Source organism: Erpetoichthys calabaricus, chromosome 14 (genome assembly GCF_900747795.2).
Source record: "Erpetoichthys calabaricus chromosome 14, fErpCal1.3, whole genome shotgun sequence".
Taxonomy (NCBI): Eukaryota; Metazoa; Chordata; class Cladistia; order Polypteriformes; family Polypteridae; genus Erpetoichthys; species Erpetoichthys calabaricus.
In genome coordinates, this window is record NC_041407.2 from 104,178,906 (window position 1) to 104,195,963 (window position 17,058).

Consider the following 17,058-nt stretch of genomic DNA (forward strand, 5'->3'; position numbering starts at 1 on the left):
GCGCTCCTCATCGGGATTCCTGGCAAGAGTATCCAGAGACTTCAGTATATTCAGAACAGCACTGCCAGGATCCTGATGATGGTGTGAAAGCATGATCACATCACCCCCCATCCTGAAAACCCTTCACTGGCTCCCTGTCCTACTCAGAATAGAGTACAAGGTCTCCCTCCTCAGCCATCAGTGCATTTATGGACATGCCCCTCTTTAATTACAGGAACTTCTCACCTCTCATACCTTCTCACGTGCCCTCCGCTCTGTACACACTAACACCCTCCCAAGTCCCCAGAACTAAGCTCAGCAGCATGGGTGATAGGGCTTTATCATCTGTGGCGTCGAGGCTGTGGAATGCCCTCCCTGATTACCTGAGAGCCCCACAGTCGACTGATGCTTTTAAACGAAACCTAAAAACTCATCTTTGTAGAAAGTCTTTTTGTTAAAGTATTTTATAGATTTTTTTTTCTGTTTTATTATTTTTATTTTAACTCTGTAGCACTTTAAGATTAAAATATAAAGTGCAATACAAATAAAATTTATTATTATTATCCATAAATGTTAAGATACGATGTCCTTGTGTAAGCTCTGGCAGTGATTTGTATACTAAATAAACAGAAGAGGAGACGGACAGCAGTCATAAGATGACCTATTGGATGATAAGAACTCATCAGAAAAATAGCTGTCCATACATACTCTTTTTGTTCTGTCGATTAAAAATATTTGGGATCCAGCAAAACATTTTAAAGTCTAAACTGAAGTTATTTAGTTCCAATTGGCAATTAGGCAGTGTGGTGTAATGGTTAAACTTTTGGGTTTTTAACTTCAAACTCTGAGGTTATGGGTTCAAATCCCACTACTGGCACTATTTGACCATGAGCAAGTCACTTCACCTGCCTGCGCTTCAGTCTGAAAAACAAAAGAAATGTGATGAATTGTTTCACAAATGTTGCATGTCTCCTTGGATAAGGGCATCATCCAAATTAATAAGTAAAATGAGAGGCTCAGTGATATTAAAAATAGATGGAAGATCTCATAAAAAGCAGTCTGGTTTGGGTTTCGGAACATTCAAAGCATTCCAAGCATAGCTGCAGCATCCACCTTCATTGTTGTGTACAGTAATTGGTGAGGTCCACTGAGACCCAAGTTTTGTATACCCAGTTCCTTGTTAATCAGTTTCTAGAAGGATTTCATGATACAGTATGAGACGATAAGGCAACCAAGTTGTTCAAGTTGTTTGGGTACGCAGTTTTGGTGATTGGGAAAACATTTCTATGTCTTTAGGATTTGGGTGTTTTTTTTTTTGTTTTTTTTTTCCTGAGATACAGTATCTAAAATATGTAGATGAGCATTGGGCAGAGTTGTGCCAGGTGCTGAAGCAGGTTAGTCAGTCTGGTCCAGTGCTTTTTGAGACTAGTTTGTTAGGAACTTCTTTAAGGTTATCTTGATCAACAAAGGCCGACTTCTAGCTCCAGTTGTTTAGTGTGGCTGTTGTTTATAATTTGTAACCAGTGTGTATGAAATTGTAGTACATGACGTTCTCTTTCAATATGCAAATCAATCACTAAATGTCAAAGAGATCAACTTCTTTCAGCTGTGATTAAAAATGAACTTTACAGCACATTAGATCACCAACAAGTAGGAGTATAATATGTACATAGCGATTTTAAAGCCAGTCTCCCCCCACCAACCCCTCTTCAAGTGGCAGTGATTAGTTGATTGCCATTCGGCTTTGACTGTGAAAGTAGAGCATTACTTCAAAAGCAAGCTGCTGTTGCTGTGTAAATGCCATATGTGGTATTTTAACTGCGCAGAAAGTGATTCAAGCTCTAAATAGAGAAATTGACTTACTTTTATATGTAGCGTTGTTTTATTACTGCTTCACAAAGTTTCACTTAGGCCCAATCATTCAGACTAAATAAACTTACCATATGAAAAGCTGAATTTTCAGTTGTTAGCAGTGGCTTCTTATAAGAAACAGGTGTGTCAGATTTTCCTGACACAACTGATTAGGTCTTACGAATGAGTATTTTTTTTTGTTACCTTAAAAGATCAGATTTTCCTGTAAACAGCTGTTGTGAGATGCCTCAACTCAGTTACGTTCAGGTTATTTAAAGTGACTGCAGATAAGTAAGCAGATCTGAAGAATGGTTATTACATTTTTCATTTGTTTTACAGTGTTTCATAAAGTTGTTAAATCAATTTTTCTGCTCTCAAATTACATCAGTACAATGTTTCTTTGAGGTCACTAATGTAACAATAAAAGAGAAGAGTGAAAACATAATAACGCTTTGTCTTTAGTACTTTATGATGTTAGAATTCAGTATTGGGATACAAAACACAAAAGGCCACTAAGATCTTTTTAATATAGTAAGACTGTCATTTTTTGTTCTGTAGCCTCAGAGCCCAACCTGAAGGTCCGCTCCCGGTTAAAACAGAAGGTAGCAGAAAGAAGAAGCAGTCCTTTGTTACGGCGCAAGGATGGGACAGTTATCAGCACTTTCAAGAAAAGGGCCATCGAAATCACAGGTATTATTGCTGGGCTTTGGGAATTTGAAATCAGTTTTACTTGAGTGATTGTAAAGCACAACTTATTACTAGAGAATGCAGCACCTTACCAAATCTGGTGTCCTATGCACAACATATTAAAATGGGAAGTCTTTTTACAAACAAAACAATTTTATTTTGGTTTGGCTAGTTTTGAATATAATATTTGGGCTGCTTCACTAACATCAAACTACTATTTCTCTTATTACTCTTAACTTTGGCCAACTGCAAATTTACCTTTTGGTCCTCCGCTTTCCAGTTACAAGTCTCTTTCCAACTAGTTGGGAAAGGTGCTATATAAATACAAGCATTTATTATTATTAGTTAGGCCCAATTCACACTTAGAGTTTTGTTTTCTTCTGTGTTGACGCATTTTGACCCTGCTTTACTCCACATACATTCACATGTTTTCATGTCTGCCTTTCATTTTATATTTAAATAAAGTTTTCTAGTGGAAAAAAATTAATTCCCGTCACATGCAGACATTCTGGTGACTTATGTGACATGTATTTTGGTGTTCTTATTATACGGTGCCTGCTTTGCAAATTGTGATGGCAGTCATGGAGATTGAATTCTAAAAGATGCATCAGAGAAAGAGACAATATTGATTACATTCCTGCTTGGCGTTTCTCATCAGCTGCATCTGCATCAAGCGGGAAACAGAAAAGGGCAGTTGCTAGTTAATGGCTAGGGGCGGCCTCCCATTTTTGTGCGTTGTCCTCTCGCAATAATGGACTAATGTACACAATTGTATTTCTTTGTGTGGAAAATATACAGTTTTTTTAATGCACTTTTCTCCTTCACGGTGATCTGAACAGGGACCGTAGAACTGATTTTACTGGTGTGCAGCAGATTACCTGCATTACTTCACTGCTGAAAAAAATACAGAAAAAAGATGAGGTGTGAAAGAGCCTTTACACCTCAATCACTTTCATAAGAAATCCTGAGAAGTATTCACTGCCTTAATTTAATCAGCAATCTTTATCGTCCTTTCTTCATTTTTCCCAGTTCACCTGTTTAATATTTAAAACCATAAAAAATGCAGCTACCTGCTTGTAGGTGCAAAATGAGAAATCTTTTGTATTTGTATTTAACTTCAGGCCACATTTAAAAAAAAAATGTATACCACGGAAGTTCCAAAGCAGTGCTTCAAATTTGACCTTGAACTGTTAGTGCCTCTGAGATACAGTGCATCCGGAAAGTATTCCCAGCGCATCACTTTTTCCACATTTTGTTATGTTACAGCCTTATTCCAAAATGGATTAAATTCATTTTTTTCCTCAGAATTCTACACACAACACCCCATAATGACAATGTGAAAAACGTTTACTTGAGATTTTTGCAAATTTATTAAAAATAAATAAATTGAGAAATCCCATGTACATAAGTATTCACAGCCTTTGCCATGAAGCTCAAAATTGAGCTCAGGTGCATCCTGTTTCCCCTGATCGTCCTTGAGATGTTTCTGCAGCTTCATTGGAGTCCACCTGTGGTAAATTCAGTTGACTGGACATGATTTGGAAAGGCACACACCTGTCTATAGAAGGTCCCACAGTTGACAGTTTATGTCAGAGCACAAACCAAGCATGAAGTCAAAGGAATTGTCTGTAGACCTCTGAGACAGGATTGTCTCGAGGCACAAATCTGGGGAAGGTTACAGAAAAATTTCTGCTGCTTTGAATGTCCCAATGAGCACAGTGGCCTTCATCATCCGTAAGTGGAAGAAGTTCGAAACCACCAGGACTCTTCCTAGAGCTGGCCGGCCATCTGAACTGAGCGATCAGGGGTGAAGGGCCTTAGTCAGGGAGGTGACCAAGAACCCAATGGTCACTCTGTCAGAGCTCCAGTGGTCCTCTGTGGAGAGAGGAGAACCTTCCAGAAGGACAACCATCTCTGCAGCAATCTACCAATCAGGCCTGTATGGTAGAGTGGCCAGACGGAAGCCACTCCTTAGTAAAAGGCACATGGCAGCCCACCTGGAGTTTGCCAAAAGGCACCTGAAGGGCTCTCAGACCATGAGAAAGAAAATTCTCTGGTCTGATGAGACAAAGATTGAACTCTTTGGTGTGAAAGCCAGGCGTCGCGTTTGGTGGAAACTAGGCACCGCTCATCACCAGGCCAATACCATCCCTACAGTGAAGCATGGTGGTGGCAGCATCATGCTGTGGGGATGTTTTTCAGCGGCAGGCACTGGGAGACTAGTCAGGATAAAGGGAAAGATGACTGCAGCAATGTACATAGACATCCTGGATGAAAACCTGCTCCAGAGCGCTCTTGACCTCAGACTGGGGCGACGGTTCATCTTTCAGCAGGACAACGACCCTAAGCACATAGCCAAGATATCAAAGGAGTGGCTTCAGGACAACTCTGTGAATGTCCTTGAGTGGCCCAGCCAGAGTCCAGACTTGATTGAACATCTCTGGAGAGATCTTAAAATGGCTGTGCACCGACGCTTCCCATCCAACCTGATGGAGCTTGAGAGGTGCTGCAAAGAGGAGTGGGCGAAACTGGCCAAGGATAGGTGTGCCAAGCTTGTGGCATCATATTCAAAAAGACTTGAGGCTGTAATTGCTGCCAAAGGGGCATCGACAAAGTATTGAGCAAAGGCTGTGAATACTTATGGACATGGGATTTCTCAGTTTTTTTATTTTTAATAAATTTGCAAAAACCTCAAACTTTTTTCACGTTGTCATTATGGGGTGTTGTGTGTAGAATTCTGAGGAAAAAAATGAATTCAATCCATTTTGGAATAAGGCTGTAACATAACAAAAGGTGGAAAGAGTGATGCGCTGTGAATACTTTCCGGATGCACTGTATACCTGTGAATTATCATAAGCAGATGTTGCACAGGAACAGCAAAAATACACAAACCAAAGTTGCATGAACCATTTATAGTTATTTAGCCAAACAGTGTCACCCTGTGGCACAGTCATGATGCTTTTCTTTTTGTGTACTACTGCCTGTTGAAAGTATACTTTTGGTTGCATTCATTTGCTTTCTCCACCTGTGTGTTTATGTATGTTAATGTTGTAAGGTTTTATACTTCATGGTTATTAAGTTAAAGTTGTAAATGTGTGCAATTCCAATGAAGAGCATTATACAAAAATAAAATGAATTATAGTTGTCTTATTTTTGGCTGTCATGTCACTGTTAAATTATGTTATTTAATTTATATTGCCAATGCTTAAGCTTTTCTGTCTGTTTTAAAATATTTATATTTTTTCCATATTAAAGATGAAAATTTAATTGGGATCAATTAAATATGTTATTTATAAAGGTCAAACCATCTAGCCATCTTCTGCATGTCTTTAAAAGCACAACATGAAAGACAGTATGTGTCTGTGTGTACATTGTGCCAGTATATCAAATGTACTGTGCGTTTTATCTTATTAGGCTTACTTGAACTTCCACAGACTTAATTGTTCAATCAGTGACAACAAACAACGATATTTGTAGACCTAGTTATGTAAAGAATCAAAGTTGATGCCAGTGGATTGTGTATTTGTGTAGAGTTCAAAGGGAGAATGGACAAAACTAGAGATTTAAGTGGCTTTTAGTGTGGTATAGTAGTTGCTTTCCATGTGCTTCGGTGAGTGTGTCCAGAAAATTGGTAGGTTTAGGGTTTGCTCACAGTACGGTGGATACGTTTTACTGAGAATACATCACCACTCAAAATATTTAGACAGTGGTGGCCCTCTATTTGAAAACAGTCTGTTGGTGAAAGTCAGCTGATGGAGGATGAGGACTTGCACAGATTAGCAGTGACTCAGGATGCTGTTACTCTATTCAGAACGTACATCTGTAGCTTAACTTTAAAGAGGTGTAGCAGCAGATAGCCTAAAGAAATTTCACTTCTGTCACTGGAAAACAAAAAGGTGCTGTTGCAGTCGGATAATGAACACAAACATCACCTGGTGTAAAGAATCCCAATTCCCAATAAATCGCATGGGGCGGTGAAATCAGGACATGGTTAAAAAAGTTGAGCTCCTAAATCTAACCTGGGGGGTATTAACCATGCAGATTGGAGATGGAGGTGTAATGGTTTGATGTTTAAATTCTTGTCATATATTGAATTCTTTGAATGGCACAAGATACCTGCTACTGAGGCACTGCACCTGATCGTGCAAGCAGTATACCTGCTATAGTCTGCCTCTGGCCTTTTTTTGCAGAATTATGCTGTGTCTTATATGCGGAGAACTTAAGAAATGCTCTAGAGAGCATTACGGTGCATTTAGCTTAACAAATTGAATGTCTTACTCAACAGTTTTTAATCCAAATAAGCATCTAGGGAAGGGGAGGGAGCAAGATATTCAGAGCAGGTGTTCATCACCAGTTAATTTGCAAATGCTTTGGGGCATGATGGGCTAGCTTCACTGTCCTGAACGTTTGGTAAATTGCAGAGTTCTGGGCCTAGTGAATTCAAACACAACTGAGGGAAAAATGTAACCTAACCTCCTATTACATGGCTTTGCCTAATAAAGTACACGCTTGCTTTATTGAAAAGTATTTATTCTTTGGTTGACCAGCTTGCTTTCAATGACTTCTCCTTATGTGTTGCTCTATATCCATGGATCTCAAAGTCAAGTGGTCTGCAAGACAACAGTCAATGTGTCTCAGAAAAGTGACGTTGAAATCTACCCATTAGAAAAGAGCAAACATAATTGACAGTCCAACCTTTCCTTTTATTTGGGCATATTTGTTTTATTAAAATGACTGCTGCCAAGTCTTCAAACTCCTATTTGAAAATTTGTGCTGGTAATGACCACAACACAAGTAATCTAAAATAAACACAGTATAAATTATTTGTTCAGACTTTTAACTTGCATTAATTGTTTCTTCTCATACTCTACTCTGCACTGGTCCTTCAGTTCAGGCCAGCAGCCTATTTTATTTATTTTTTTCATTTATTATACTTTAACTGTTGTATATTACTTCTACGTATACAGTTTTAATTAATGCTATTATAATATCCAACTTTGTAAGTTTATGTGACTTAACTTTTATAACTGAACTCCATGAGGAGAAATTGCATATACCTACCCACAAGTTCATTTAAGCCCACTATTACTTGTGCAGATTTTTATAGTTGCAACCATCAGGCTACTGCTCAACTTGGACACTTCTAAATTAAGTATTCTACTTTCAGTGGCGTGGGAATCAACTCTAAATCAACCTCCAACAAGTGTTCTGTCTAGCTTTCTTGCAGACAGTAACTTTCATTTCATTTCCATTGTTTCTTCCTCAGCCTTGTAGCTATCACTACATGTAGTAAAGTATGTGTAGTGACTGCAGCGCAGAGTCTATGCTAAGAAGTAACTGATGTCTGTACATGATGCAACACATCTTTGATTTTGGCAGAATAGTTCTAGATCCAAAACACTTTCACAAACACTGCTTTAGATTATTGTTAGATGTATTGTAGCAGTCAAACCAGAAAAAATCATCAGATATCTGCAATAAAGCAACGTATACAGGACATTTCTATGAAGGTTAATGTTCTTCTTATCCACTTACAAAAATGACAAATTATAGCTGTATATATTATCTTGCTGTTTAAGCTATTCTGCCATTTTGCTCTGCATTGCCACTTGGAGTTGGCATTACAGTTGCTTACAGTCATAAGGCAAGGCTTATGTACTATTGTAAAAATGCCCCATTCTTTACCTAAGCCATATTAACAAATGGTAAGCAGTCTTATTAAACAAATAGCTCATACATGTTGCATAAATGTTTACAGCTAAGGATCAAAAAAGAATGAGAACACTTAGATGTGGTGCCTTTTGGAATGTCTCTTGCTGCTCATCTGTATTTAAGAGGCCCATTTCTCTCAACTGAAATATTTCCTTTCACTTCTATCAATGGGGTTAATGGCATTGCGGTAAGAAGTCAGATACGGCCATTTCAAAAACCTTTTTTCCTTTTACACTAGTCTATCTATCAATGTATATTGGTTAGAGGTACTTTTCCTGGTTCAGCTTGAACTTCATTGTTTCTTCAGTAACTGATAGCCGTGTAGACTACGACACAGTTGCACATTAGATTAGGTTTTGTTACAGTAAGCAGTGTGTGTTTTTTTCCTCAGACTTCAACTCTTGTTGCCTCTGACCGCAGATCATCTATTAATGCTGTGTTCTGGTAGTTTTTAGCAAAGCTGAAACAGGTATTGGTGTTGGTTGTGCCTGCAGTTCTTTTACTGTTACACCAGAATTCTAAGTCACCTCCTGAACGTCTTATCTCCCCCACCACCCTACACACACATACACTCTCGAGAAAGAAGCATTGATACTGGATCTTATTAATTTCATTCACTTTTTGCCTAACTTTGAAATGATGGGGTCCTGAGACTTTAGAAATCTTTTCTAACACTTTCCAGCTTTATAAGCCTTAACATCTGATCCTCTGAGGACCTCTGTAATCTGTTGGCTGGGCCATGTTGTGCTACAACTGGTCTGTTGTGAAAGTCAGAAAACCAAACCTGTGAGTTGTTTTTATAGAGCAGGGCACCTGAATCATACATCTGAAAGTAATTTCACTGACCAAAAATGTCTGACTCCAGTTGCATTCCAACTTGAAGGTTTGCATACGTTTTCCATAATTGATCTTGATTGTTTGAACAGTAATAATACAGTGGAACCTCTAGATACGAGTTTAATTCGTTCCAGCACTGAGCTTGTATAGCGAATTTCTCGTATCTAGAACAAACTTCCCCATTGAAAATAATGGAAATCCAGTTAATCCGTTCTGCACCCCAAATATATTAACATAAAAATCAATTTTCCTAACAAATAACACTGATAAATTATATATACTGTAGTCTACCTTTAATAAATAACACTGGTAAATAATATAACTGATTATTAAAAGAATCAAAATCGGTGTCCAAAGTGCAGTAGAGCATTCAATAAATCTTTAAATAAATAATCCTTAAAACAGTTGTGAAGTGGAGGTTTAAAATACACAAGAATAACAATCCTTTAACACGAGGTTAAAACGTCAAAAGGATGCCGTCTTTAAAAAACAGATGACAATCCCCGGTGCTTCTTCTCTGTTAGCATCTCACCTGCGGGCTCTGCAACAGGCGAGACACTCTTAATGCAGCTGACCTTCTCTACACCGTCCTGCTTCAGCTGTTTGGCTCGCCTGTTCAGCTCACTGTTCAGCTACACGCGAGCCTGCACTCACTCGCCCGCCCGCGTGCCTGCCTGCCTGCCTGCTTGTGCGCACGCTCGCGCTCGCGCACTCTCTCTCTCTCTCTCTGTCTCTCTCTCTCTCTTTTCTGTTACTTTTTCTCCCCCTTAACCGGCTCGCGCTTCTCTATATATGCGGGGAGGACATGGCAGCTGCAGCCCATCAGCCACAGGAACAATCATGGATGTGTGTTTCCCACCTGTGCACTTAAGTGAGAAACACAGACACCGCAGATCGCGGCTCTCACCTGCTACCACGCCCCCTTGCTAAGCCGCGAGCTATACCCACAGCATGGCTCGTGGCTCGTTACGCGAGCCAATGCTCGTATTTAGATCTGAATTTTTCGCTCATACTTTCCTCGTATTTTGAATTTCTCGTATACAGAGGTGATCGTATCTCGAGGTTCCACTGTAATAATAATTCATTACATTTATATAGTATGTTCGATAAAGCTATGACCATGTACAAGTTTGTGTGTACTGTTTGCTTAATCGGAGTGTAGTTAGTTATTGTTGTTATTTAAGTAATGATAAAGTCTCATTCAAGAAATTAAGAAAATCTGAAAGCATTCACAAACTTTTTCTCACAACAGTGATACTACTTGGGTTCAAATCCAAATAGTTACCTTGTGACGTGCAAGTATTCTCTATATGTTCAGAAGGAATTATCATGGTTACTCATGTTTCCTCACATATCCTAGAAATATCTGTGTTAGGCTGATTGAGGAGTCTTTGCTGGTCCTATGTGCCTGGGTGTGTAACTTATGGAATAATCCGGGCCAAAAAATGGATGGATGGATACATTCAGGCCCCTCTTTCTGTATTTCAGTGTCTTCTATGTGCAGCAGTGCCCCTGGCTCGGGCCCCAGTTCTCCCAACAGTTCCAACAGTGCCATAGCAGAGAATGGCTCTAGTGGTTCCGTACCAAACATTCATGCTGAGGTGAGTGTACATTATAGTGTCAATTGAAATAAAATGGGCTTTTTAGTTAATAGAAGTTTCTCTTTTCAGGTAATTTGCAGTGTTTTCCTGATAATGAGGTGCCATTAGTCCTACTGTATTCTTAGACTTGTCCTTTTTCACGAGGTTCCCTAACATTACCACATTTACAAACGCTTGTTCCTAGACACACTCATCATAGTTAAATCATTGTGTTAAAAAGCAGGTTTTAATTTTAAATTTTTCATGTGGAAATTTAATTATCTCCCCCATGTTTTAGTAGTTTTGAAATCTTAACTTTTTTTTCCCAAGATTTTTTGATAGTTGAACTGATCATTAATTATGAATTTGAAATCCTACTCTTTGATTGAGTTTTGTTCTCAGCTGCCATCTCTTGTGGAGTCTAAATTGTAAACAAGCATTCAAATTTTATTTATATAATCATGAATTTATAGAGGACTATTCACTTAGCCTGTGTTATTACAACTATTGTTATGTGTTATGGCTCACTGAACATTTGAAGGTACATTGTACCACACTACATACCATTATTTCAATTTAAAAAATATGCTCATAATAAAGGGGCATTTTCATGCATCACAAGCTATCATTGTGTTACCAAAGCAAGACAAACGTAGAAATGAAAGAATGTATTAAATTTGAAGGAGAATGACATAAAGACAGAAAAGAACAAGGACAAAAGATAACGGGCAAGAAGGCTGCTTTGACAGCCTGGCTTGTGCCTAAAAAGGTAAAAACGTATGGTATTTAGCTAGGCATGTTTCAGTGGTAACTTCTAAAGGACTAGGAGGGACATTAGTATAAGAAACATACTATATTTCATAGGGATTTGAATGCTGTTTTAGTAAGTAAAGAGTACTTCTTTTTCTAAGAATGAAATGCAGCAGTCCTCACCTCTTGTATGTGACAAGCAGCAATTAATTAAAGCAGGCACATTTGTTTTGTTGCTCTTTATGTAACTTCGGAGAGAAAGAGAGAGTGCAGTATTACTGAACGATTACTTATTAATGATATACTTTTGCAATTAGTTTTATAACCAAATGAATTTTCCTTTACGCTATCTTTGCAGATTTGCCACTTGGCATGGCTTGCTCATAAGAGCCCCAGCAATGATGGATAGTGGGAGTTTGTTACCTCCACATCCCTATAATAACAGTGCTATTGTCTTCAAATTCTTCCACAAGTCTTATACTTTATATATTTAAATATCATGTATAATAGATATTTATATGCATTATATATTTTATCTTTGATAAATATTGAGTTTTCACAACATCTTTAATTAAATAACAAATATTTATATACATTATATACTACAGATTTTATCTTTGATAAATATTGAATTTTTCAAAATATCTTTAATTAAATAACAATTGCACTGCAATTGTTATTTCTACTGGAGTACTACTTTTGGGTTAATATTCCCAAAGGAAAGGTTATTCTGCTCCTGCCGATCTGAATGGAAATACTGGTAAATTGAGTATAAAATGAGTTAGAAAAGAATCTGGTTAACTGGATGTGAATTAATCAACAAGTAAACAACTTCCAACTATAATGACATTTTCTACTGACTGTATGGATCAGTCTAGACATGTTTTTTCTTTTTTCTCCTCCTAATTCTAGAAGGAAAATTCTCACCACATAGAGGCAGGTGGTCTAATTGTGGGCTTTTTTTTTCCACTGTCAAGAACTTTGCATGCATATCGATTACATTAGATGTAAGGTACTAGTATATTTATCTGTATAAATTGCTGGAGCAATTATTGTTATTTTGGCTGCTTTTTAAAACTCTTACTTTTTTCAGTCCCATACTGAACTATTACATAAAAACGAATTGGTTTGAATGAGTATGGTTTGTGCAAAAGCAAAACAAATTTTACTAACTGTGCACAAACAAGTAAAGCTTCCAGTGCAGAAATGTTTATCTTCTTTTGGTACATTGATAGATGTATTATTGTACTGTATTGCTGCATTCATTTTCATGCTTTGTACACTACCGGCCAAAAGTTTTAGAACACCTCAGGTTTTCTAAACTGTTGAAATGCAATGAATGGCCTAAAACGGTGAAAAGGTGTAAGCAGTAAACTGCCTGAGGTTTAAATTTAAAGTTCATGTTGGCAGAAACTGAAAAAAGGGAAATTTCAGAATATTACAAATGGGACTTCTTCAGGGAACAACTACTAGGTTACAACCTACAACTGTTCTGCAGATATAAAAGTAAACTCAGCCTTGCAAGTTGAAGCAAACAGTTTGCACAGGTGTCCCAACTTCTGTGGATTACTTAAAGCAGAGTTGGAACACACTGTGTTACTACACCCTCTGAAGTACTACTTGGACAATATTACAATGTAGAAAGTTGTAAATTCCAGCTATAATGGCAAGAAAATGGCAATTAACAAATGAAATGAAACAGATCATTATTACCATTAGAAATGTAGGCCTTTCATTTAGAGAAATGACAAACAAAATCAAAGTGTCAGTGCGTATAGTAAGTGTCCTATACAATACAAAGACAATTGGAAACGGGAAGAAATCTAGCAGACCCAAAGTCACTACCCAAGCAGAAGATAAGTTGCTGAGAGTCACCAGCTTGGGTGATAGGCGCCTCACAGCATAGCAGCTTCAAGCACAGCTTAACAGTGGTTGATAAAAGAACATTTCAATTTCAAATGCGAAGCGGAGACTTTGTGCTGCAGGTTTGACAGGGCAAGTGGCAAGAAGAAAGCCATTCCCTTAAAGGACAAAATTGGGTTTGAAATACCAACTGTGGACTACTGCAGACTGGAAGAAAGTCTTATGGACCGCTGAATCCAAATTTGAAATCTTTGGTTATCACGCACGGTGTTTGCACACTGTTGAGTTGGTGAAAGGATGGCTCCTCAATTTGTGACACCAACTGTCAAACATGGAGGAGGAAGTGTGATAGTCTGGGGATCTTATGCTGGACAAGCAGAGTTGGTGACTGGCACAGAGCGACTGCCATTCTGATTCAAAAGGGTTACTACAGTTTGGCTGTTATATCAGCAAAAGGTGCAGGCTACTTTGATGAATCAAACATTTTGTACACTTAACGATTCTTTGACTTTATTTTCATTTGCCAGTGTTTATTTGTTCTATGCCTTGACTTCATGAAACAGTAAGAAATTAAACTGCGTGCATTTCCATAAAAACTGAAAAAAAAAAAACCTGCAGTGTTTTAAAACTCCCGACTCACGCTGCACCCAACTTCCTTGGCCCCTCCTACAGGTGGTGAGCCCATGGGAAGGGGGACCCATGTTTCCTCTTCGGGCTGTGCCCAGCCGACAGCTACGGGTGCAGGCCCAGCCACCAGGCACTCGCCATCGAGCCCCACCTCCAGGCCTGGCACCAGAGGGGGAGCCCCGGTGACCCACGTCCGGGCGAGGGAAAACGCCATCCAAAGTTTTTATACATCATAGGAGGTTTTCTGAACCACTCATTGTCACGTCCCTCGCCTAGGACCAGTTTGCCTTGGGTGACCCTACCAGGGGCATAAAGCCCCCGACAACAGAGCTCCTAGGATCATTGGGACACGCAAACCCCTCCGCCATGATAAAGTGGCGGCATGAGGAGGGGACTATCAGGGACTGTCTCTCAGCTGGCCTGGGAATGCCTCGGGATTCCCCCGGAAGAGCTAATAGAAGTGGCTGGGGAAAGGGAAGTCTGGGAATCTCTACTCAAGCTACTGCCCCCGCAACCTGATCTCAGATAAGAGAAAGAGGATGGATGGATGTTTTAAAACTTATGACCGGTAGAGGTGTATATTGTGCTGGATTTTGATGAAATGTTTAGAGGAAGAGAATGAGGTTATCTGTTTTGTGTCTGAGGCAAAATGCTTAAAAATTTCACTGCAAAATCTTAGATGGTAAAATAGTGAAGCAAATGTTGTCTTTTGTGAAAAAACAACACTTATTTTTCCCTGAAAGATGCATTTTCTTTTTGAACTGTATTACCTTTAACTCCCCTTTGACTCCACAGATACGACTTAACCTTGAGAATATGAGCAGAATTTGACATTAAAACATGATGGCGTTTTGAAAATGTCTGCTGTTCTTTGCTTGGCATTTTTAAGCTAGCTGATTCATTCAGCCCACACACCAGCAAGCGATTCTGCACTTTTGTGTATCCCCTTGAGGTAGAAATGCAGTGTAAATCTGAAGAAGTAACAGTTTAAGAAAGTTTTAACTTTTTTCCTTAGTGGAACAGAAAATTAAAGTCTTGGATAGAAGTTTTTTCAAAAAGATAAATTAAAAAATGATATTTCTAAATGTAATACTTTTTATGGAAAAATATTTGGCTTTGGTGATTAACACAATTCATTGAACTCCTTAAATCCCAATTCCATAGTGGGGAGAGAATTTGCTTTGAATTTGTTACTGCTTGATAAACATAAATAGTAGGTGTCACATCTCCCTAAACATACAATAGGTTGGTAGTAAATAATTATTAAAAAATGAATGCAGTTAATATTCTGACCATGATAGAAAATTGAAAAACTAAAGTTTGTGGAGAAAACATGGTGTGTGCACACACATATAACCAAAACATTTTTACGCAATGAAATATTATGCAGTATCTACCGTACTTGTAAATGTAGTTTCATTGGTACGCCATTGACTTGCTTTCAAAGTGTGCTATGGAAAAGAATAATGGATTTGCATTGTACACAGGCAGTGTAGCCTTTTATAAAGTAGGTAATGACTAAATAAATCCATCCATCCATCATCCAACCCGCTATATCCTAACTACAGGGTCTCAGGGGGTCAGCTGGAGCCAATCCCAGCCAACACAGGGCGCGAGGCAGGAACAAACCCCAGGCAGGGCCCCAATGACTAAATAAAATATCAAAGATATTTAGATTAAACAATATGGCCAATATAATTACACTTGGATTTAAAGTTTATCACCTAGTTAGTTCAGATGTGTTTGTTTTTAAATATATTAAAACTTCACTTTCAAATGGGTTTAATTTGTTTTCTTAGGCAACTCTCAACTGAAACATGGGTTGGGCTCCCAGCTTCTTCGCCATCTCAAGGAGTCTGTGTGCGTTTGTGGTACCACAAGTTTCCATAAAGTCGGTTTCTCATTTGCATCTTTTTCTGTCTCACAGTAACTCCTTATGATATTTGCAGTTGACAAACAGCTGAGTTGCTGTTGTTATTTGATAATACTCAAACATAGGAACGCTATTTTTTTTTCTGTATATATTCCTCTATGTCAGTTGTAGAAATGATATAGTGCTGTAGCTATCTATAATAATTTAGTAATTAAACCTAGCGGGGAACCCAAGCAATACAAAGAGATTATAACTTGCTCATTGTGGCCATAGTGATGTTGAATAACATCACTTTGCTGTAATTGCTCTTTTATTTAAGTACCTTGATCTAACCGACTTTTAAATTATTACCCTGAGAATACAATTTATTCATTAAATTGGCTTAATTAAAGTAGAACTTTTTTCCTCTGCTATATTTGAAAATTTTTTTTTTTTTTTGGAAAAGTATTATTTTGTTTTCTGAGTTTCAATGAATGCATCTTTCTCCACTGGTGTAGCATTCTCTCATTGCCCCCATAGCCCCGTATTATTTTTCTCCAGAAAAATACTGGAAACGATGTACGGAATATTATTCAAATACTGTATGAGACAATTAAACTTTTTTCAAAGCTGAGTTTACCATCAGCTTGTGACGATATGGGTTCGCTCCACGCTCCCATCTTCCTACTGGGAGCCCTTGAACCCGACACCGTCGGTAATGTCACTGATGAGCTAGGCAGTGAGGCACAACAGTGAAGCAAGGGGACGACTCCTCACCTGTGCACTTAAGCGAGGACCGCCCGCATCACAAACTCCCCAGGGAACCATTTCCGCCACACATATACGACGCCCCCTTGGTAAGCTGCGAGTGCGGCGATTATTTATTTAATGAAGACGTTTGATACACTACACTTTATTTAATTTGGACACTTTGTTTTGTTTGCTGTTTTTAATAATAGCACTTTTTGCACTGTCCCCTTGCTTCATTGTTGTGCATCACTGCCTAACTCATCGGTGACATTACCGACGGTGTCAGGTTCAAGAGCTTCCAGAAGGAAGATGGGAGCGTGGAGCGAACCTGCATCATCACACAGCTTATTAAGCCTGTTATAATATAATATAGACACATTCCATACATTGTTATGGCTTCTCATACAGTAAGGCTTATTACTGACAAGTTTATCCAGCTGTATCTAAGGACACAAAGGCTGTGCATTTACAGTGCAACAGATTTTCATGGCTGCAGACTTAATTTTAATGAGAAGCTTAACTCTGTCATATAATTAAACTTGGTTTGACTCCTTTTTCCTTAGTTAGTAT

The 17,058-nt window shown here is 38.5% G+C and overlaps 1 protein-coding gene across 5 annotated transcripts in view; it reads left to right on the top strand.

The window, feature by feature from the left end:
* The window catches only part of hdac5 (histone deacetylase 5), a 216,657-nt gene that overhangs the window by 148,523 nt on the left and 51,076 nt on the right, over window positions 1-17,058 (top strand). For all 5 annotated transcript variants that reach the window (XM_051936384.1, XM_051936382.1, XM_051936385.1 and 2 more), the window contains 2 exons: window positions 2,389-2,520; window positions 10,555-10,667. In XM_051936384.1, coding sequence (XP_051792344.1) covers window positions 2,389-2,520; window positions 10,555-10,667 — 245 coding nt within the window. The remainder of the gene's footprint in view (window positions 1-2,388; window positions 2,521-10,554; window positions 10,668-17,058) is intronic.